This window comes from Malurus melanocephalus, unplaced genomic scaffold, assembly GCF_030028575.1.
Source record: "Malurus melanocephalus ecotype Western Australia unplaced genomic scaffold, MMel_1.1 scaffold_44, whole genome shotgun sequence".
NCBI classification, from domain to species: domain Eukaryota; kingdom Metazoa; phylum Chordata; class Aves; order Passeriformes; family Maluridae; genus Malurus; species Malurus melanocephalus.
In genome coordinates this window covers 3,203,165-3,224,887 of record NW_026623276.1, presented here as the reverse complement: position 1 = coordinate 3,224,887, position 21,723 = coordinate 3,203,165, and the positions used below count along the sequence as shown (strand labels likewise).

Sequence of the window (21,723 nt, the reverse complement as noted above, 5' to 3'; positions counted from 1 at the left end):
AGTTGAGATTATTATTTATGTAATTACCACAAATGTAATAACTTGACTYTAGCAAATCCATGTGGGGCACATCGAAGGCAAGGCTTGTTAAGTGAACCAGCACAGGAGAAGATCGGACAGGGGTGGAATCCCACATGGTAACAGCAATTGAACAATGTCCATCAGCACGGCATTAGCTTAGTGTGGATATAGCATCAGGAGCYTGGATAAAGCCTTTAAGCTTTCTGGATGTCCAGTCAGAACCAGGGAAGCTGCAAGAAGTTTTACCATAAAACTCCAGTACTGCAATATCTAAAGGAACTGGATCTCATYGGGCACAGATTTTAGGTTTTGCACAGTCAATCCTAATTAAAACCCCAAAACTTTAATGGCTGATGCCCCTGCTGTTGGAGCCTTAAGACACCTGTTATACTGCTGAGCCCTACTTTTTTTTTTTTTCAGTAAAACACTGTTTTAAGATAGTGCACAACAAATGTGCTTATTACGCACTCTAACATAGAGCACAGAAATACAACACTACAGAGTGCAAGTCTAACCATCTCCACAGTGGGAAAAGTGCGAAGGTTAAAAATATGCATGTGGCTTAACACAAGATATTTTTAAAAAACATGACATGGAAATCTTATACTAATGCTTTCATCTTTACCACAAACATGACTGAAAACTTAAGGTCAGTTGCTGATCCTTCTGTCGCAGTAGTAGTAGTGTAATCCTTTCAAAGGTACAATGTTAATAAAAACCCAAGCGTCCAAAAATGATCCCATTTACCACTTTTCCAGTAGTTATGTTTTTCAAGAAGTAAACGTGTAAGGTCACCTTGATCTTCACCATCAGTAACTGATACACTTGGAAACAGCTAAGCCAACCRCCTGGACTGAGATCAGTTCGGTGTCGCACACGCACGCACACACRGATACACACAAATACCCCACAGGAAAAAGTGCACTTTCAATTGCTGATACAAAAATAGATTGGCACATTCTTTTTGACACAGTGAAGATATCTTCTTTAAAAGCTTTTTCACTTTAAGAGGTCCTCTTGGAATTTGCAGCAGGTCTGTAGAAAAAGCGCTACAAGAATGCACTCAGTGGGCTTCCAGGGTTTGTGTGATGGAGAGAGGGGTGGTCATGGAGGCTGCCCTTGTAATTTTTGCCTACTTTTAGAGCTGYAGTCCCTACAGGTAGGGTCAGTTGCCACCCAGTTTCAGCACGTGAACTATTTACCAACAGCTCAGTCTTCACCTGCTTCGAGAAAGCAACGACACACAAATTCATCAAAACCGAGAGTCSATGCAGTGTTTCCTGCACGTAGCCAGAAAAACTGTTCTGGGGGGAGAGTGAGAGCCAAGTATCAGGAGTCTGATTTTGCATTTCCAGTAGTAACTGCGGCTCGGGAGAGCCAAGCGGGAACAGTCAGGAGCCCCTTCCCCGCAGGGCAGCCAGCGCTAGGAGTTCTGCACCAGGCGTCTGTAGTGCGGCATCACTTCGTGCTCGGGGAGGTGCAGAGCGAACTCCAAGGCCACCAGCACCGGGAACTCRAAGGCGATCAGCTCTCGCCTGTTCAGCCGGAACTTCTCTTCCAGTTTCTGCAGCCACAGCCGAGGGGAAAAATAATAAATTAGGAAAAATGGAATGAGGGTTTGCCTTCCTAGTGCTCTCCCACAAACGATGTTAATCAAAACATRCATGCTGCTGTCATTAAACTTCTGTCCTGATCAGCTTGCATGGCTCTAGGTTTAGAAAATCAGAGCAGGGTGAACGGGGTGTACTGATTGCTTACTGTGAAGGTGAACTCCTAAAGCTCAGCCAGCCATGCTATTTCTGACACGTTCGTCATTTCACTCACTCCACTGCCAGCAGATACATCTTCTAASGATCACAGTGATTACCACTGCAGTAACAGGAAATTCCTGGCTTCATGCAAACATCAAAATCACTTGTGTAATGGAAGACATGCATCTTGTAATTGTCCATAAATTTCCTGAACTGCTTGAAATCGCTAATTTTCCTTTCAGTATTAGACTGTGCTACAACGCCCTATTGGGGAAACTATTTTTGCCACAATTTGATCTTAATACCCCAGAAACTGAGAGCATTTTATTGAAAAATAAAATTTTTATTGAAAAATAAAAAGCTATTCTTGAGGGGGATGAGATGGGCTTTATAGCTGGTTTTCTGGTATGCTGTACTAAACCTCCCACATTCTCTGCTGTTTTCGCYGGATTTGGATGCGACAAGTAGGCAACCAGTCGCTCAGGGGTATTTCCCTCCTCATCCTCTTCTTAGGATCTCCCTGGCTTGCCACTTCTCTGCCCGTGGGTCTACTGCAAAGTTGAATGTGTCTTATGGATGGACCAATGTTTCAAGATAGCAAGGAAAGCCAGGTCTTCCCATTTCCACTTGGCTGATTTTTTTGGTGATTATTCAGAGGACTCTCTCACAAACTGACTGGCAACTCAGCTCTGTGACTGTGGGATGAGAGCATGAGTCCAGTCCTGCCCCCCATCCATGTTCCCAGGTCTCTTCCCTTGAGTGAGCTGGCTGTAGCCAYATACCCAGATACCTGCCTAACTTTCTGTGGCACTAAATCAGATTGGTGCCTCAGTGCTTGCAAAGGATGGAATAACACTCCCCCATGTTAACTCTTTCATATTGAGTGGGTGGAAGACCAAACACACTACTCTAAAAAAACATCTGGAGGGAGGTGTTCTAATGGGAACAGCTCTTTAGGTTTTCTTGCCCAAAAGCTGAACTGAAAGATATACGAAAGTCTATTGGACTCCATCTGAAATTAGTATCTGCATTTAATTCTCCAAGGAGATTCCTGACTCACACTCTTGAAAACACAATTAAAAGCAAAATTAATTTCCTGAGGGTTCACCTTTTGCCTTGTATTGACAGAATGGTGGTCAGATACATCTCAAACCTCACACTGTCTGACACCAGGGCCTTCTATTCCATCAAACAAGCTTCCCATGCCTCTGCAGTGACGCTGATCAGTATTGCTTCCACAAAAATTTGCAACAAAAAAAAAACCTGTTTAGCTAGCTGTACACCTGGAAGCCTAAAGGAGAGCATGTTCACTGACAAACAGACCTGCACAGACCACACACCAGCACTTCAAGYAGATGGAACACTGGAAACCTATGGATACGTACATCTATAAGATGCTTGACTTCATGTTTTCTGAGGTCACTACCAATTTTGGCTGCTAAAAGAACACAAGCTCCAGCACAAAGCTTTCTATTCTGCTTGTTCAGCTTCCCCTTGAGAGCGAGCTTCTCAAAGTAGACAAAGGCCATGGCCACTGTGGGCTCTTCAAAACCACATTCTTCTTGAGCAAGCTTGCGCATTTCTCTCTTCAGGCTGAGTAAAGAGACCAGACAAATATGCTGTGAAAGGAGTTTTAAAGCATTTCACCCCAGTAGCCATGATTTCAGAGATTCCTGCTTAGTCAAATGGAGGGGAAAACACAATTTACTAGGCTTTATGCTCTGTTTTGGGGGCACATTTCATGGCACATTTTTACATCACCCTTCCCCCTCACTGCCTCCAACAGATAGTTGTGTCAAGCTATAAAAGCAACTGAAAAGGTTTGACTTAGCAACATTTCATCAGAGGTGCTATGTTGCATACCATTTGTTTAATAACGTTTTGATTACTTTGCTGCTGGTTATGGYTGGTCAGATCCAAGCTGACAGTTCTGTCCATGCACTGCAGCACTCTCTGATTACAGAGCTACAGGGCTCAGAATCCTTCTGGCCACCAGGGTCAAATGAAATTATCATTACTTCAGTGGAGCAATATGTTTAGCCTGCTGCACTGGAAACAGAGATGGAATATTACAACTTCTCTGTGAAGCCAACTACGCTTTTTGCTTCTGGCCAAGGCACAAAAGTCAGCACTTCTCTTTCCTCAGTCTCTTTTTTAGCTAAGTGCCACAAGCTTAGAGATTCTGTTACATTGTTTTTCTGGGTATTTTAATATAGTGCATGCCCAGCTCCCATCCTAATCCTGTTAAATGCAGTGTTTGACACCTGACCAGTGCGTGTTTGCACATTCCTCTATCCTATTTACTCCTCCCAGTAATCAAAGCAATCATCTGACTTACTCTGCACCTCTGCTGGTCACTGCCCCTGAAAGATCAACCTGAGCTGTGCTTCCCCCCAAGTACAGCAGGAATTGCACTGAAATGTGAGACAGCTGCAACACATTGCAGCCTTATYGAGCTTGCAACGTACCTTCTTATTTTACTGAGGGTTAGCTTGATGTGAGGGAACTTCTCCTTGAAGGTCTCATTCATGTCCTTCTTGAGATCTGATGGTTTCACGTAGTCTATGACTGTGGTCTGTAACAAACACATGGCAAGAGGGAATTATTCTTTTAGCTTGGAACAAAGATCACTTGATTCCCAGAAGCAAGGAAAGCAAGGAATACCAAACAAGTGCCAGTCAGTCCTAATGCTCTCAGTAGACAGGGGAATTAAGGCAATTATTTGTTTGCAACTGACAAAACCAGTTCAGCACAAGCCTTGAACAAMACATATCTCATTAGCATCCTCCCAGCACTGCTAAGAGTGAGTGTAGATAAATGTGGCTGGATGAAACCTACCTGAGAAGTCTTGTAAAACAAAAAAAAAAATCATCATAAAAACCAATTTGATGACCAGATTTTGGTGCTTATCTCCATGTAGTTATGAAACACATTCTGAGTTTCTCTCTGAAGAAACTGATTCTTCAAAGAAACCACTGATAAAATTCTTGACTCYTGTAGCATACACTTATGATAAAATGGGCAATTAGCCTACATGGCAGGTCACTCAGCAGAGTGCAAAACAGAAATGCTGAGGTAAGTTAGGCAGTAAGTGGACAAGAGAGTCAGGACAACACTCAAAGTGTACAGTCCATTTCTTTTGAGCTTCTTACTCCTTTCTGTTACAACCTAAGGCATTTCCCTGAGCTGCAAAGGGTTCTCGTGCCCAACACAGCAATGTCAGCACCTGCATCTGTGGGAGCCCAGCTCTTCCCTCATTCCCTCAGTCTTTATTCAGGTAATACTGTGCCCAAATCCTTTGTCACCAATCACCTGGCAAAAATCTATCAGCTCAATGACAAATCAACCTTGATTTTGGGAATGTGCCAATTCTCTTCCTCRTTTTGGCAGTTCTGCCTGTTGGACAGAAGCAGAGAAAAGCCCCAGCTTGGGCATCTGGGGGACAGCCTGGTCCACAGGCATCCAGCTCCCAGCCAGCTTCAAGCTTGTATGGGTGCAACAGTGTGCAGTGCAGTGCATTCTCCTGCTCGTAAAACAATACTTCCCTTCTAATTTCTGGTTTTGATTAATCTGTATWATGGCAAAAGGCTGTTAACACCCAATAACAAGACATGTAAAGAGGCATGCAAAACCCTTGCTGCATGTTATGCCTGTATAGAAGATGGAGCTTTGCTGTAACATATCCTCATGGGAATCCAAATCAGCCAAAAAGACTGACTGCATATGCTTTCAGGCTTTTTTWAATCATTAAAACAGTATATGGAAGGGCTTGGGGAATACAGAGTGCAGTGGCTCTAGAGAGAAAGCAGACAATTCCCTTTAACCAATCATGTTGTTCTCTGGTTCCAAAATAAGCATGAARGAAAGTAAAACGCACCTAACTTTCCCTGCACTTTATTTAGAGATATGCTGCTGATACCATTAGGAATTAYAGGAATTTAAAGCAAAGCAGAGCATGTGTTTCCTCTAAATAGTGCCCAGTAGTATTTGAGGCAAACATGCTGTAATAGCGAGGGAAAAACCAAGGTTTTTGCCATGGGGTGTTGTTAGGTCATGCACATGTTTTAACACACTGGCCATTCTGCCACATCAACACTTGCCAGCCACCCTTGCTGCCCTGCACATGCATGGATAAGCCTGAATGCAGATTTGGGCACACAATGCAGCACCCTTGAGGTTAAAAATTCGTAAGCTGCCTTGATGCTGAAGCAGCCAATGTGCTGGGACACCTGAATGAAAGGAAAAGACTGGGAGGRGAAGCCTTGCCCTTGATGGGATTGGTGGGAAAGGCTTCAATGGAATGTGTGGGCCTGCCTGGTTTTAATCCTCCTGGGTTGAAGGATGAGTGCCTGCACCGTGCAGCCTCGACTCCTCACTGCACACAGCTCCTCGTGTGCTTCATCTCACCTGGCAGGGCTCAGCCCTCTAAAGCAGAAGAATTAAGGTCTTAACAACTGCTCCTTTCCTTTCTTTCCTTGGAATGTTGCTGCCTGCCTGCCTACTCCTTGGTACTGTTGCCAAAGGACCATCAGCAAGCTGGGCACTGCTGATGTGCAAATATTCTGTGTGTGAAGAGGCTTCCTCTGGGTAGTGCTACAAGAGGAAGCTGGAACCAGGCACATCTGATTTAGCCCACTGCTGTCTGCCCCTCGGGGTACAGAAACATGGGCCCATGCTGCTTGTGCTTACAGAGTCAAGAGACACCAATCACATACATATTATCAAATGTAAAGGTGATTTTAGTTACTGCTATGTTTTTTTGGGGTATCTTGGGCAATTCCAGGCGCTGAGATCTGTGCGCAAAGCTATCTCACATCTTATTTCATGCTTCACTACAAACCCAACTGCCCACCGCTTGTTCTTCATTACCACAGAGCTCGTAGTTTTATCTTAATTAACTTGCTCTCTCAGCTCTCTCCAGTTTATCTCCTTCCCTTGCTCATGTGTACAACAGAACCCACTCCCCAGCAGAAAGGGCACAGCAGTAGAGAAAAGGCACAGCAGCAGAGGCCTGTCCATCCTCCAGGCTCAGCTGAAGGGCTGCACAGAACGTGTATCAGAGAGAAAGTTTCAGTGCTTTCACCCCTAAACGTGGGTGTCAGGGTGACGCCAGCTTTGGGAGACACTGTGCAGAGGGGGAGCGAGCCCTGGGCTCTGCCACACAGCAGCAGCAGACCCTTGGGGTGCACCTTGCCTGCTCTGCAGGCACYGACTTGTTTTACCTGGGACTCCTCCAGCCTGCGGGAGGTTTGCCAGAACYCAGCTAAATTCTCTTTGGAAGGAGAAAAGCTCTTTTTCAAAAATTCGTTTAAAAGCAAAGCGCTCAGAGGCTTGAGACAAAACAGACAGCTTAAAACTGAAAACAGTAAAGAGGTAGGGTTATTTTTAAACACAGAGATTTGTCAATTTTGTCCTGTTGATAAGGATCTCCCTCTCTCCAACTCTGAATACTGCCGCTTCCTGCAAGACAACAGTCTCTACGATATAAATCACAATAATGAAATCCAGATGAAAGCTGGTGTGTGCTGGTTTTGATTCATGTAACAGGATAACAGCAGCATGTTTGAACACACTGGCTCTAAGGCAGCTGTCTCATCTTGTCAGTGCCATGCTGGAGAGCTCAGCTAGCTGCCCTTATTCTCAAGAAAAGGATCTTTTTCCCCCCTTGATTTTTTTCCTTTGCAGCTGCTGCAGAAGTCGAACTTTGGGCAATGGGATGTAGCTTGCCCAGCTGGTGCCTACAAAAATGCATCCCGTGCATGCAGGACCCTGCCCAGTAGTGAGACAGGCAGAAAAAAAACCCCAAAAGAGTATCTGTTGAGAGGTAATTTAAAATCAGTGTTGAATTAGCATCTGTTGAGGGATCTGAGTTACCCCTTCAGATGGTTTCTGACCAGAAACCTGAGTACCCCTCTTGCTGGGGCACAGCACTCATGAGGCTACACAGAAATCTTGGTCCCCAGCCCTGCTCCTGCCCARGGCACTTCACACACCCCACAAACATCTTGGGACTGAGCAGCAACCCCTTGCTGCTGCCTCTGCCCATGAGTAAGGGAGTGGAGGACAGCTCTGGAGTGGTCCAGTGACCCACAAGAACCAACTGGGATCTGACAGGGGACGGCTTGGACACGACGTCATCCTTCTCTGCCTGCTCTCTTCTGAGCGTTTACTTTTCTGTTTGAGACCATGTCATTGCACTTGTGTTGCCTGCACGTCCCAAATGAAGATGCCATGTGAAAAAAAATACATGACTGTGTCCAGGACAATTCTGGTATTGCCTGTGTCAGGGCTGTGTTCAGTACTGATGCTCCAAATTTTAAGAAGAGTTTGCAAATATTTCCCTAAAAGGAGCACAGCTTTTCTCTACCCAAACATGATTTCTCATCCACAATGTTATTCCCTACCAGGCAGGCACTCTGTACTCCCAGAGCTGTCAGACACACCAGCAAGGCACTGGGAACTACTAAACTGTCTCTCTCATACTCTAATCTCCAATGTTTTTAACTTCTGTCATCCAGAGCCGTCTGTCTCATTTCTCACAGCTTATTTGCAGGGAACACATCTCAGCTCAACATTCAGCAATACTCCTCGGTGGGCTCTGCTACGCTCTCTGCACACAAATCTGTGTATGTATATTTTCCTTTGGCGATGGGAGCTGCACAAGACAAATGAAAGCCCTGATATATGGCAGCTGACAGATGCCTGGACAGCATGATGAACGCTTCGGCCCAAGCCTCTACTCCACACACTTTTTGCATGGCTGGCAGTTTTGAACTTGGAGCTGAGTTTGTGTGTTATTCACAAGCTGCTGCTTGTGTTATTCAAGCAGCTGCTTTCTCATAGGAAAGCTGTATATATCGTTTCATAAATATGGGAGGAGAGAGGATGCCTGAAATGGTTGGGAAGACTGGCAGGATGAAATATTGTTGAAAATAAATCCTACTTTGGCATACAACCAGTAAAAGATGATCTAGTCTTGGATCTATCTCTTAGCTTAAGAAGGATAAAATCAGAATTAAATAGGTGAATAAAGTGAAAGATATATGACAGGCTCTCTTCAGCTGTTCTTACTGWGTACCTCTGATAAAGCTACTTCACAGAGAGCAGATGGAACACTGATACTGAAGCAGACTTTTGGTCTTTTACCAGGTCACTGGTAAGTTCTCAGCCACACAAGGAGTGAAGTCAGTGACTGCCCTCTCTGACTACTTTAATGCATCCCATAGGTGACCAGCTATGCACCTATCAACTGCCAGTAACATAAYTCATATACTTATGGCTTATGATGCATATATATGGGGAATCCTGAGAGACACATTAAATTGCAATGGAAAATGGGAGTGATTCTGAATTACAATTAAAATCCTAAAGAAGGAAATGATGGACTAAAGTAAGATGTTTCTGTTTTTACAAGCTTTTTAACATTCAAGGACTTTAACTGAAAGCTTCTGATTTCACAAGGCAAATAGTCTCTAAACTGGCCCTTTGAAATTAAGTACATGGAAGTGCATTTATTTTATATTAACACTCTGGACTTATTCTCAATTTATRCAGTGTGTCACTGTTACAAAACAATTTTTATTGGCATCTCAGCCAAAAATAGCATCAAATGCATAGAGCACAGGGTTTAAATATGATTATCTACCACTGCAATCCTCTGCTCCCTGAGACTTTTGGGTACAAGGTCAGCAGCTGATAAAAAAGCAGTCTGCAGATACTTAATATACAGCTACGGAAGTGGCTCGAAGAATAGGGTGACAGCGCTGAAGGACGCTGCCTGCAGTGGAGTCTTCCTGACCTTGGTGCTCCTYGTGAAAGACAGAACGGGGGAGTGAGAGACCAAATGCATTGTATCATCRTGCAGGGCTTTTGTCAGACCAAAGGGCCAGGACAGCAAGCAGTTCTAATTTTAAAATCCCACTGGAGGACTGATATTAAACAAGGCAGCGTGGCTGTGCTCGGCACTGGTGTGGTACCTGGCAGTGCAGGCTCACGGGCAGGCACTGAAACAGCACTGCAGACTGCTGTGACGTGCTTTTTTGTTAGAGCTGTGGAGATGGCAGCTTGCTTTTATACAATTAAACCAACACTGACATTGTAGTTCAGCACCCAAACCTAATTCCAKGTGTATCCCTGGAGCACAGACAGATGGATATTTCAGGGATGCTACCACAGAAGGGTCACTCAAAGTCAATGTGCTGCTGATTTGGGCTTTTCTTCTTTCGCTGCAAGTTTTGGCAGCAGGCAGTGACCACTAACATGCTCCTGTGTTTCTGTGTTAACCAGCAAAAGCAGGACTKCAGGGTCAGCCTCAAGCCTTTTGGGAATGAGTTTTCTGTGTTGGCACAGAAGGAGTTCCTGCTGGAAAGAATGCAGAGAGGCCAGGGAGGCATTGATGAGTCTGTACGCATGCTAGTCAACATGAGATTTGAGGAAAGAAATTAATGCTCAGTCTGGTAGATAAAGTTCCTGTTTCAGAGAGATTTAAGAATCTGCACGAATTCCTGTTCCAGCAGTATCAGCCAGGAAGACATCTGTTAACCATGACATGATGTTTCCCTTCTCCCCCACCCCCCAGCATGAATTTTTTCTACCTCTTACTGTTTATACTGTGGCAGAGATTGCAGACTCTCCTACAAAGACAACACAAAATGAAATAATTTCTCCAGGGCAGACCAGAGTATAAATACAACTTATACAATTAATAGAAGCTGCAGCTTTTCTGTTGGGGAAGTATTGAAGAATACTTTCAGAATTGTCCCCTGACAGGCAATTTGTAGGTATTACTTTTAGAAATGCGAAGGGGAAGTGTATACTCTTTTAAGCCTGGGAGTTCACTACAAAAAAAAAAGAAAAAAAAATAAAAAGAACAAAAAAAGACCAAACCAAAAGCACTTCTTCTTCCCCACAGCTATCTTCAGGGAGGAAGCTCAGCTCTTCTTTGAAAATAGCTGAGGACTTGTAGCTAGCACTTCTCTTCAAGAATCAGGGCYAATTCAGCTCAGTAAAATGAAAAGACTATAAAATCAGTATCAGTGATGATAAACTTGGGTTCTACAAAAATTGAGCACATAGAGTGCTAGTTGCATGTATTTATGAGTAAATTCCAAGCYGGACCACACATTTTGTCCATCTTGTGCCTCGGGATGAAGCCTGCAGTGTTTACTGATGCAGCATTCACAGAGCCCTCAGCAGAGCTTTCCCAGAGGAGAAATCCTGGCCTGCAAAGCACGAGCCAGGGAGTGATATCAGTGCATGCAGCTCTACCCTGCAGGCAGTGCTGCAGCCCAGCATCCACTCTTCTTCCACACCTTCCCCCCCATTAATTGCTCTGACATCCATAAGGAGGGGTGAGGGGAATATCTACAAGCTTGCAGCTGTCAAGCATTAATGCTAAATCCTGGCCAAGTAACGAAACTTCAATTACACGCTGCAGCTCTCCACGCACAACACAACACTGGGCGCTGACATCAGAGCTGCTCTCAGCTGCTCGGTGCCTGCGAGAGGCAGCAATTCCAGCCCCATTCCACCCAGGAGCAGAGGCTGCTTCCCTCTGCATTTGTGTGGCACAGCTCTGGCACCACTGCAGTGGCTGTGCATGCTCAGGAAAAGAACACAGATTTCTCCCTGGCCCCAGATGTAATTTGCCTTAATTGCAGTGTGCATTGATTTTTATATTTGGGGGGAAGAAAATTACTTGAAATTATAAACCGTTTTTCTCCTGCTCACACTGATGTGAACTGCAGGGAGAGTGAGAAGGAATGCCAGTAGAGTCAGGAAAGTCTAAAACAGACGTGAGTAAGATTTCCTACATAGCCAATATGGCCTTTTATTCACCAGCTCCATGCACAAGCCCTCCTTGCCCAAGCTGCAAAATCCTATTTAACCTGCAAACTCCCAGTTCACTCCAGCACCACCTTTTCTCCTCTTGTCTGAAGAAAACACCAGCACCCTGTGAAATATTTCAGCTGAGCACTGAAGAACAACCCCTCATTTTCTTTCAAAGCCATGSAGCTCCTGCATGGCATCACAGCAATGCTGCTTCAGCTGCAAAACCTCTGCCAAGAGAGCCCTTGGCACGTGCCTGTGATTCCCCTTGACAAAAGAAACAGAGCACACTGTGCCTGCCTTCAGAAATGGAGATGGGAGTCCCACAGACCCTCAGGCAGTGCTCAAGAAGTGACGTCTGGGAGGCAAATTCAGGAAAAAAAAACCCTCATCTGTCAAGTAAGACATTACTTCAGACAGAGCAGTAATTAATCCCTAGAGAAAATTGAAAGGCAGGGAGATCCCTGTCAATGCAAATATACTCTAGATAAACAATGACATTGATTTTAACAACTGTCCTTGAAGTCCATTTTTCACCTTTAGGGCGTCTAGTCATACCCCTGTCAAATCCCCAGGCAGCTCCTTTTTACAGTAAAAGTACAAACACAAGACTTTGAAATGCTGTGGTCAACCAGCACAGAGAGAACAGCACTGAACACCCAYTCGTGGGTGGAGAACTCCCTTTCAGGATGGCATCCTGGCTGCCCTATTTTGACTCATTTAACCATGTCCATGACAACATCAAGTTAAGAAGGGATCAAAGATCTCAGGTGATCCTAGGGGACTTGTTCCTCCTGGCACACAYTGGTAGCCTGAGGAAGGTCAGAAACACAGCCATGACTGGTAGAGCTTTGTTCCCTTTGGATGTTGGCTAACAATGTCCTTCTCCTTGAGGGAAGACAGTTCCCTGTCCACGACAGTAACCAGATCAAAACCTAACAAATATTTTCCCACACAGATGTAGCTGCTATAAAAGGTTGTCAGTTTGTGGGTTGGCAGCTAAAAAATAACTTGCCAACCCTTAAAGGAAAACTGGCAGCAAGAAAGCAGAGGATATTCTGGACTTCCCATTTGAAAAATCAAGCATAAACACAGCCTTAGAACTCAATTAAGCCTCTGTGTGCAACAGACAGAACATTCCTGCTCACAAGCAGACAATCTCCAATCTACATGAAACACTCAAAGCTAATTTTTAAGAAGAACCCAAGACCCAAACTACCCTCCAGGTGGGGGGGCAGATGAGAACCTACAAAGGATGTATCTTTACATACATTAGCAGTTTCTTAAATAACATCTTCTGTTCCAAATTAAACCAGAACATGGACAACACTTTAGACCTCAGTGTTTCAAATCCTATTGTATCTGTAAATAGACAAGAGTAGTAGTCACTACTTTGGGGGAAAAAAAAAAAAGAATAATCTTTTCCCTACTATTATTCTGGATGTGTAATCCAACATATAAATGCTCACACGTGTATGACTGAAGTGCATCTTGCAACAGTGCTGCAAAAATAGTCTACAGACTTGGAGCAACAACAACAAAAAAAAGGCTACAGAATTCTGTCACCCCAGAAAACATGGAGTTACAGCACAGACCAAGCAACAGTTATGTGTCTGTATCATTAAGGGTTTGGACATAGTGAGAAATACACTCTGCTCACAATAGCTGCAATTAAAGGAAGGACTATCCCATGGTGAAATAAATACCTGGGAAACAAAGCTGTTCAGAGGAGTGAATGATTAGCATCAAAACACAGTGTAGCTTCATGACTTCAGAAAAACCCCAATGGGCATCCTCCTATTTTGTAATAGATGCCAGTTTGAGGAAGTATAAATTTTCCTCTCAATGCCAGAGAATGAGTGCATTGTTTGAACAAGCCTTTCAACTAAAGCATTTATGAAATACAGCAGTAATAAAAGTGTTTGCTTTTGTAATACCTCCATGAGTTTGTTTTAACATGTCCTGAGAAGTAACTGTCATTTAGAACAAAGCATTCCGAACAGCTTTTATTARCAGATGAAAACTAATAATTGTCTTCTTAAAATTCGGCCAAATGAAACCTCCAAAATTCTGTTACCAGAATTTCTCTGTCCTACATCAAATCACTTACCATATATGAAGGAAATATTAAAACCCGCTTATGTTTGCCACAGGGCCACTGAGGATCATCTAAAAGATTTGGGTCATATTCAACGAAGTCTCCCAGGTCACTACCTATAAAACAACAGTTGAGATATAGAAGAAATTACATCAATAATTAATAACATCAAGAAACCTCTGGACTTAACAGAAGTGTCAAACAAGTTCACAGATAATGCACAATATTATCTCCATTTAAGATTTTCTGAAGAGATGAAAAATTGCTCTAAATTTTCACAACTCTAAGTATTTCTGTGTTATTTCTATAAGATGATTTGCCAAGATATAGAAGACCTACAGCTTATGAATTAGCTGGTAAATGTGAATTTAGGACTTAGAGAACTGCAGATTTACACAAAGCTCCACAATGGCTTTTATTCCCAGCAACAAGTTTTCATCTGTTCAAGCAAATGTTTTGATTTGTTTCATTTATCATGCCAAGATATCTTAAGCATATAGTGCTTTGGCTTATGTTTTGTGTCTGGCTCTGTAAACACAGCCCTTTCCAGCCTAATAAAGGTCACAAGTGGAATTTACACCTCCAGCTTATGACTACTGTGTTGCCACTGTAAATTTTCCATAGCAAAGGAAGGGAAGGATAAGCCTTGATGCAGGAGGAACAAACAATGCTGCTGACAGGAGAAGGCATGCCGGGTGCCATTGAGGCTGTTGATATGACCAATGTGTTTGTTTATTTAACTTTCCATCCTCCACCAGCAAGCTTTCTAAGCAAATACAGACYGAGCTGTCTTCCACCCACAATACAAGACTGTATTTTGCTTAATTTAAGCTAAAAGGGGGACTAAAACATGTCAGTCCTTTGCAATAACTGCCTGCCATCAGGGTATCCAAAGAAATAATAACCAAAGATATTCAAACAAGCTACTTGAGAAGTTACCTGCATCAATGCTCCCCTGGGTGCTGTTAGCTCTTCCCAAAGAAAGGCTACGATGGCTTGCATTGCGAAATTGGGAGAAAGATGAGGTGGAATCTATTGTGTTTCTCCGAGTTCCCAGAGCATTGGTGGGAAACAAGAACTGTGTGTAAGAAACAGTCTAAAAAAAAATAGAATGGACAGTTACTTTCAGCTCAGCAGTGGGATTCCTTTGGTGCATTCCAACTGGAAGCAAGGGAAGCCAAATTAATGGAGGATTTTCTGGATTTAGTAGTTAGGCACAGATGAATAGAAACCAGTCACCTACATTTGCTTCAGTGCAGTCAGTTTATCCATGCAAAAAATGCYTTTGCAAAGGCATTAATTCTTCAGCAAAACAAACACACATACACACACAAGCTCTAATACACTGGATTTACAAAATCGAGCAGGATTTAGGGTCAGATTTAAAAATATGTCAGTTTGGTCAGGTTTTTTCCAGTGGGCTTCTCTGTAGCACATTTCAGCARCTTCTTTACTGAGCTAGCATCATCTATATTGGTCCCTCAGCACACAGCTGCCAGAGGCAAATCACTTAAACAYTGCTAAACTGAAGCACTTTCTCTGCAATTTTTCTTCCTTAGGACTTTGACTGRCAGCATCTTATTGATGTAATAAGTGAGCTCCACTTCACAGCAATGGTTGTGGGAGATCATTTGCTATCCCTCAACACSGACTAAGTGTGAATGAATAACTTGTGACAAAATTATTTTTAGAGTGCACTGATTCTCTGCTTGTACCTCTGGCCAAGAAAAGGCTRTGTCTTGCTTCTTGTTGGCTCATTTTCCAAAAATAACATTGCATTGAAGAAAAAAAAAAAAAGAGTTTGAGACTCTAGGCTGGTTTACAAGGAGGTCAGAACAGGTATCAAATAAAACACGTGAGCTTTCATTATTTATAAGCAGACAGATTGTCCTCAGGAATTTACAGCCTGTGGTCTGGCYTGACACCTGGTTAGGTGAGCACAACGTGTGCAGTGGCATTGACCCAGGGCCTTTAAATCCATATATGACAGCAGACTGAGTAAACTGAACTGCAGAAAGTAAATCAGGCTTCCAGGAAGAAATACTTTCTTTCATGATTAAAACTGTCTCTCCTCTACATATTTCTTTAAAATGGAACACTTCCCTAAAGAGTCATATTTGCTTRTTCTATTCAAGTGAATGAACTTATGGATTTGCAAAGACTCATCACATTTTGTGCTACTGTCTTCCTGCTCTTTGGAAAAACATATTATTAAGCAAAATGTAATTAAATACAATTGAAAGCAAACATAATTACAGCTACAACTCTCACCAGAAATTATTTTCAAGCTCCTGACAATATACCCTGCAGTGATACCTCCCGCTAGAGCCAGGGGAAGGCTRTGTAATTCAATAATGCTTTACAGCCTCAGATATTGCCAGAGGCAAATTTCTTCAAGGATAAAGAGCTGTCTGCATTGACAGCTTGGGCAGTCCTCATGAATTTCTGCTAAGCTTATTTACAGTTGCACATACTGTGCTCTAACTACTGTGTTACACTGCACGTTGTATTTGCGCTTGTTATTGGTTAAGCCATCTATTCCCTTATTACAAAAAATGTAAGGGAGTAGCAAGTGAAGCATCCCCACCTTCCCATCTGCTCCGAGCTCCACACCTTCAAGACCAATTATCTCTTTCAGACACACTCCAGCAGAATGGCACTGGCGTCCACCATCCAGCTTCATATCCCTGGGAAGCAGAAAGAAGAGCAGGAACAGCTCTTAATACAGGTGCCTTGTTCACTTTCCACCACCCAATGCTGAAATAAGGTGCAGCACTAATCCAGACATGCCAATGCAAAGCAGACACCAGACAACTTTTCCTATGGGAAGCGCTTGTGGGAAACACATTACAGAGAAAACCCRCATCATGTTCCAGGTTGCAGCTCATACTGCACCTATGGTGCAGAGCCAGGTTCCCCRTCATTGGGTGCCTCTGGCACCGGGAAGGAACTGGAAGCCATGTACACTTCAGGTGAGATACAACAACCCAGCCTGAACACTTGACTGCCATGGATCCGGCATGCAGATGTTCCCAGACCACATACTCACATTCCCCAAGGTGAAACAGAKGTAATTTCCCATGGAAGATTCCAGGATGGATTCCTGCTCCTCCAARAACACAAGAGAGTGGCCAAAGCCCAGTGGCCCTTCTGCTGGAGACTGACAGGAGAAACCCAGTTTTCCATGACCCTGGCATGGAAACTTGGGGATCTACTTCGGAAGGACTGACCCACTGGCATCTTCCATTTGGAGATAAATGAGATGCCTGAGACAAGCAGGCTGTACCCCATGCTTCAGCCTCATTATCAAAATGTGGGCAAAGGTAAAAAAGATTAGGAGCAAATCTGTGCTTCACAAATGATAGCTGTATACAACTCCATAATATTTATCTTGCAATATTTTCCTGTCTGATTGCTGTTGCTGTCCAAGTATGTGGTCAGAACTCTGTGTGGGAGAAAGGCTGACACGGAGGCCGGGAGAAGCCCGGCCGGTTCTTCACCCAGTTACAGGGCTGGGCTATCTCTGTTGTGACATACAATACACCCTCTTTCCTTGTCCTTCCTCTCCAACCTATCACACATTTTATTTCTCTGAAACACAGCTATCCTGAGTCCCCAGAAAGTCATGTACCTCCCTGCTGGAAAAATCCAGCACATCTATCTGCTGGAAAACATACTTCAGTGACAAAGGAAAAGACTGTATCAAGTTTCTAATCCCAACAAAGTCCTCTTAGTTTCTTGATTGGAGTTCACTTAGCGGAGTGTCATACTCTTGTTTCCTGATATCATGTTTCTGAGGGGCTGGACAAATAATTATGTAAAAATAACCTCTGTCAGAAGCAGGGTATTAGCCTCTCTGCTCCTGCACAGAAAATGCTTAAGGGGGACTATTACTCACAAAGATAAATGCTAAATTGTAACTATTTCAGCAGGTTTTATCTGTGAAACAAACACATAATCTGAGAAAGCCCCTGAACCCCAAAACGAAAACAAATATCTGAACCACCTAAAATCAGAACAGTGTAGTTTCCTTCAAGACCTTACAGACACAGAGCAAGAAATAATGCTGTTACAAGTCCGAAAACACATCACGGAAAAATTTTTCCATGTAACTAACAGACAAAGATAGGCAACTCTGCCATTCATCAAATGGAAATCCATCAGGCTTTGAAGAGTCAGCACAGCAGCTTTAAATAAAATAAAATAAAATAAAATAAAGAGCAGCTCTGGGGACTGGAAAAGAATCAGTGCTCTTGAAGCAGGGAGCAGGGTCAGCTGACAAGTGCGAGCACACACAGGAATGATTCCTGGAACCTGGCTGAAGATGGATGGACACCAATGCTTCCATTTCCCCATCTTTCTGACGCTTGTCAAGAGGACTCTCCTTTCAGGAYCCTGTGAATAACACTGCAGCAATGCTCCCTGTTTTGCAAAGGCTACTTGGGGTGATCCCCTTGTCCACATATACTCTGTATTTCCAGATAGTATATGACTGCCTCTGTTGTAAAATGMAGCAATAAAATATTATTGTTTGGAGAGAAATCTGTCCATAAAACAGACAATTAAAATCCCTCCCTTGAGAAAAATCAGYACTAAACAATGTGAAGTTTCTTATGAGCATATCAATGGAAAGGCTCATCCTGGCTTATACACATCCTCCTCTCCCTCGTAAAAGATCTTGGTTAACACCTCATAAGGAATTCCTAAGCAACTTCACTGTATCCTTTTTGAGTTCCCTATCAGCATGATCAACAGCAAGCTAATAAAATCTTTGCATGACAAGCCTTTATTTTTTTCCCTCGCTCCTATAAAAGACAAAGAGTTCATGCATGCCTCGGCAAAGCTCTTGCTGGGAGAGCAAGCCCAAAGGCTGCCAGCCTGCTGCTGGGGGGAACCCTAGCACAGCTGCTTCCTCCCCACAGCCCCAACATCCCAAGAACAACAACTAAGAAAGATCTGGGGGGATGCTTTCACTTAGCCCTCCAAATGGGTGAGTTGTGCCTGGGGAAAGGTCAGGGCAGTTGTTTGGGTACAGCCACTGCATCAGTGTGGCCAATCACTGCCACCAGACTCTTCAGGACACGTCTTTACATGGCACCACAGCCAAAGGGTGGTGAGCCAGGAGCATATGGAGGACAGGCACTTCATAAAATAAAAAAAAAATCAAGCTTTCACTGTGTTTAAGTTATTTAAATTACTGATGGGACTGAGGAACTGCACAAACCAACATCCAGTAGTAAACAGCGCTTAGAAAATGCAGAGTGGGAAAGGCACTCCTTGCCAGAGGCATTTAAGTAAAGAAAATCTTTCTCCTCTTCCTCACTTCTGATTTTCCTGCTTTGTTTCCRAAAGTGCTTTTTAAGAAACTTCAAGGAATTCAAGCAGACACCCAAAACCAAAAATAAACCATGGGGACTTAATTTTACTACCTTCACTTTATTTGAGCAGGGAAAGCTTGAGAAAATGACAAGATCAGGGATTACACTTCCTTAGGAGGCAAAAAACTAGATCCCAGCTTCTGACAAAGTTTGGGGAGTTACCATGATTTACATCAAGGTCAAACTCTAAATACTCGATTCATGGATACCATTTCCACAAGGCTGAGCAGCATTAGAAACTACCCTCATAACAAAATATATTGTCTTAGTTAACCATGCTTGCAGAATGTTGAGGAATATTTCTGGTGCAGGTGGCTGGGCTCCCAAGCTACAGACTGAGATGCAGATGGAMATGCAGAGCTCTGGGCAGGACCCTGAGCTGAGAGGCCATGAACTGCCAGCCTTTGGGATGACAGAGGGTGTGAAGGTGGGTGACACCAGCCAGGTGAAGGGACACTGGGAAACACAGAGAGAGCCAGGAGCCAGAGACTTGGGAGGAAAAGGAGACTTCTGGGAGACTGTGAGGGTGTAAAAGGCTCAGGAGTTCCCTGGTTGGAACTCCCCTCCTCAGAGGCACCAGCTCAGGCTGTTTCTGTGTCACTGCACCATGAATAAATGCCTTCATGGAACAAGACATTTGGGATTTGCCATCAGAAACCTGGGGCCAAACCAGTGAGGAAACCTGGTCTGAGTGGGGTATGTGGGGAGTCAAGTGGGGACCCATTGGGTCACYGAAGCCTCCTGCTGTGAAGGGGCTTCAGCCCCAGCAGTGAAAGTCCCTGGCATCGGGAGTGAGACCAGCGTCTCTAGAGTAGTCAGACTGGGTAGTTTCCTTAACAAGAAAGGAGAGCTTCTCCACCTAACAGAGTTCACAGATTTTCTTGGAACCGTACCAGRTGACATGGGATCCCAGATTTGCTGTCAGATGGTGAAAAGTTTTACTGAGCAGAGAGATAAGGATCAAAACAAGCAATCTCATCATGTCTTTTATTAGCCAGGCCAGGATTAACAGAGTATAAATCGGATGCTGTTACCTTCGGAAGTATAACACTTCTTTAATGAACCAAATGTTATGCTTTGACGTGATCTACAAAGTCYCATGCAACACTCCTGCTGGGCACTTGCTCTTTAAATGACAGTAACAGTTGAGCACTCTAGCCTGTGAATAATTTAGGAGTCCATGAAATATTAAACAGACTTCTAGATACATGAAAAAGCCTTCTTCTTATTGCAAAAAGGAATCTGGTAATTGTTGTTTAGAGATGTCAGCCTTCTGTGCCTGTATTTTATGCTTAGCAATTCCTGACTGTTAAGATTTATTCTGGAAGCAAAAGAGGTTCATGAGACACCAAGAAAAGACKCCATTCTCATCCATCTGTATAAATAATTTCTACTTATCATCTCTGTTTATAGAGACAAGGACAATGACAGCTGTGGAAAAGATGCACTGCCAGTCAGTCCAGCAGCAGATCTCCCGCTGCCTGAGTCTGCCTGCTRTAATAGATCAGGAGCTTTCAGATCCTAATGCCATTAGTGTTGCCAGAACAACTCCAACTGCAATTTACAGCGAGAAGGAGCAAAAATACTCCTGGAAAGATGGCTGTAATGGGCCGGCCTCCTTATTCTCTTTTCCTAATGTTTTGCCCAACACAGAGWAACATTTCAAAATTTGAACTGATTAGCCTTTGGAGAGTCACTGATTAATTTCAATCTAAGGGAACAGGGCAACTCACAAGAATGAGCAATGGTGGCTCTATAAAATTCATACATGAAGTGATTAGTTTTGAAACATCCTGTTGTGAGRAAAAAAAGCCTCAGATTTATGTGTCTTTCTGTAAAGTTAAGATGTGCTTGGTTTTTTTGTTCGATTTGTGAGAAGCAGGGAAAATGGGCTATGGTGAAGAAAAGCAGGGATATTTCAGTTCCCCTGYTACAGGCTAAAAAAAGATAGTTGTTCTTCCCCAGGCCTACAGAATGATAAATGCTCAGGAAAAGCATTCAAGATTGATGACTTAATCAAAACTGCCTCGCATACAAAATCTGTTGGGGAAGAACAGCAAGGAACTTGGTAACAAATCTGAAGGATGTAACAGAGTATCCTGCTTTGCTGTCTGCTTATTGCTACTATCCATATGGCAATTTAGATGCTCTCATTTCTCCTGCAAATATTGCCCTGTTTTCCACACTCACCAACCTGCCAAATAACTGATGGCAGCAAGACAACCTCACAAGTCCTTCTTTTTGCCTCATTTTGCACATGACTTTCTTACCCAGTTTAAACACTAAATATGAACACAGATTGTAGAGTTTAGGTAAAGAAGGCTGTTGGGAATGCCAGGTCGATGGACTAATTGATCATTTTGGTTATATATTTGGGGTGGTGGTATTGAAAACTTCTTGCTCCTGGCATCATGGAACATATTGTTCTGGCCAGCATTAAGTTAAATTCAAAGCTAAACTCAGCAGTGATTTATCTTTAGAAACTGGACGAAGCTGGTTAGTAGCATTTCTGAGAAAGACACAAATTCTTTTTATCTAGCRACGTGCTGCTTTAGCTCAGAATGGCCTGTTTCCTGGGCTTCAATCCATTTGATTACTCATACTGCATTATTTCCTTTAGCTGGAGGCAAGTTTYGTCAGATGAATA

At 43.4% G+C, this 21,723-nt stretch overlaps 1 protein-coding gene across 1 annotated transcript in view; it reads right to left on the bottom strand.

The window, feature by feature from the left end:
- Nucleotides 1–738: 738 nt before the first annotated feature.
- The window catches only part of CABLES1 (Cdk5 and Abl enzyme substrate 1), a gene marked incomplete at its 5' end in the record, with an annotated part of 68,351 nt that continues 47,366 nt past the window's right edge, over nucleotides 739–21,723 (bottom strand). The window contains 6 exons of the mRNA XM_057364889.1: nucleotides 739–1,585; nucleotides 3,158–3,365; nucleotides 4,241–4,347; nucleotides 13,711–13,814; nucleotides 14,638–14,794; nucleotides 16,286–16,385. Of these exons, the coding sequence (XP_057220872.1) occupies nucleotides 1,445–1,585; nucleotides 3,158–3,365; nucleotides 4,241–4,347; nucleotides 13,711–13,814; nucleotides 14,638–14,794; nucleotides 16,286–16,385 (817 nt within the window). The remainder of the gene's footprint in view (nucleotides 1,586–3,157; nucleotides 3,366–4,240; nucleotides 4,348–13,710; nucleotides 13,815–14,637; nucleotides 14,795–16,285; nucleotides 16,386–21,723) is intronic.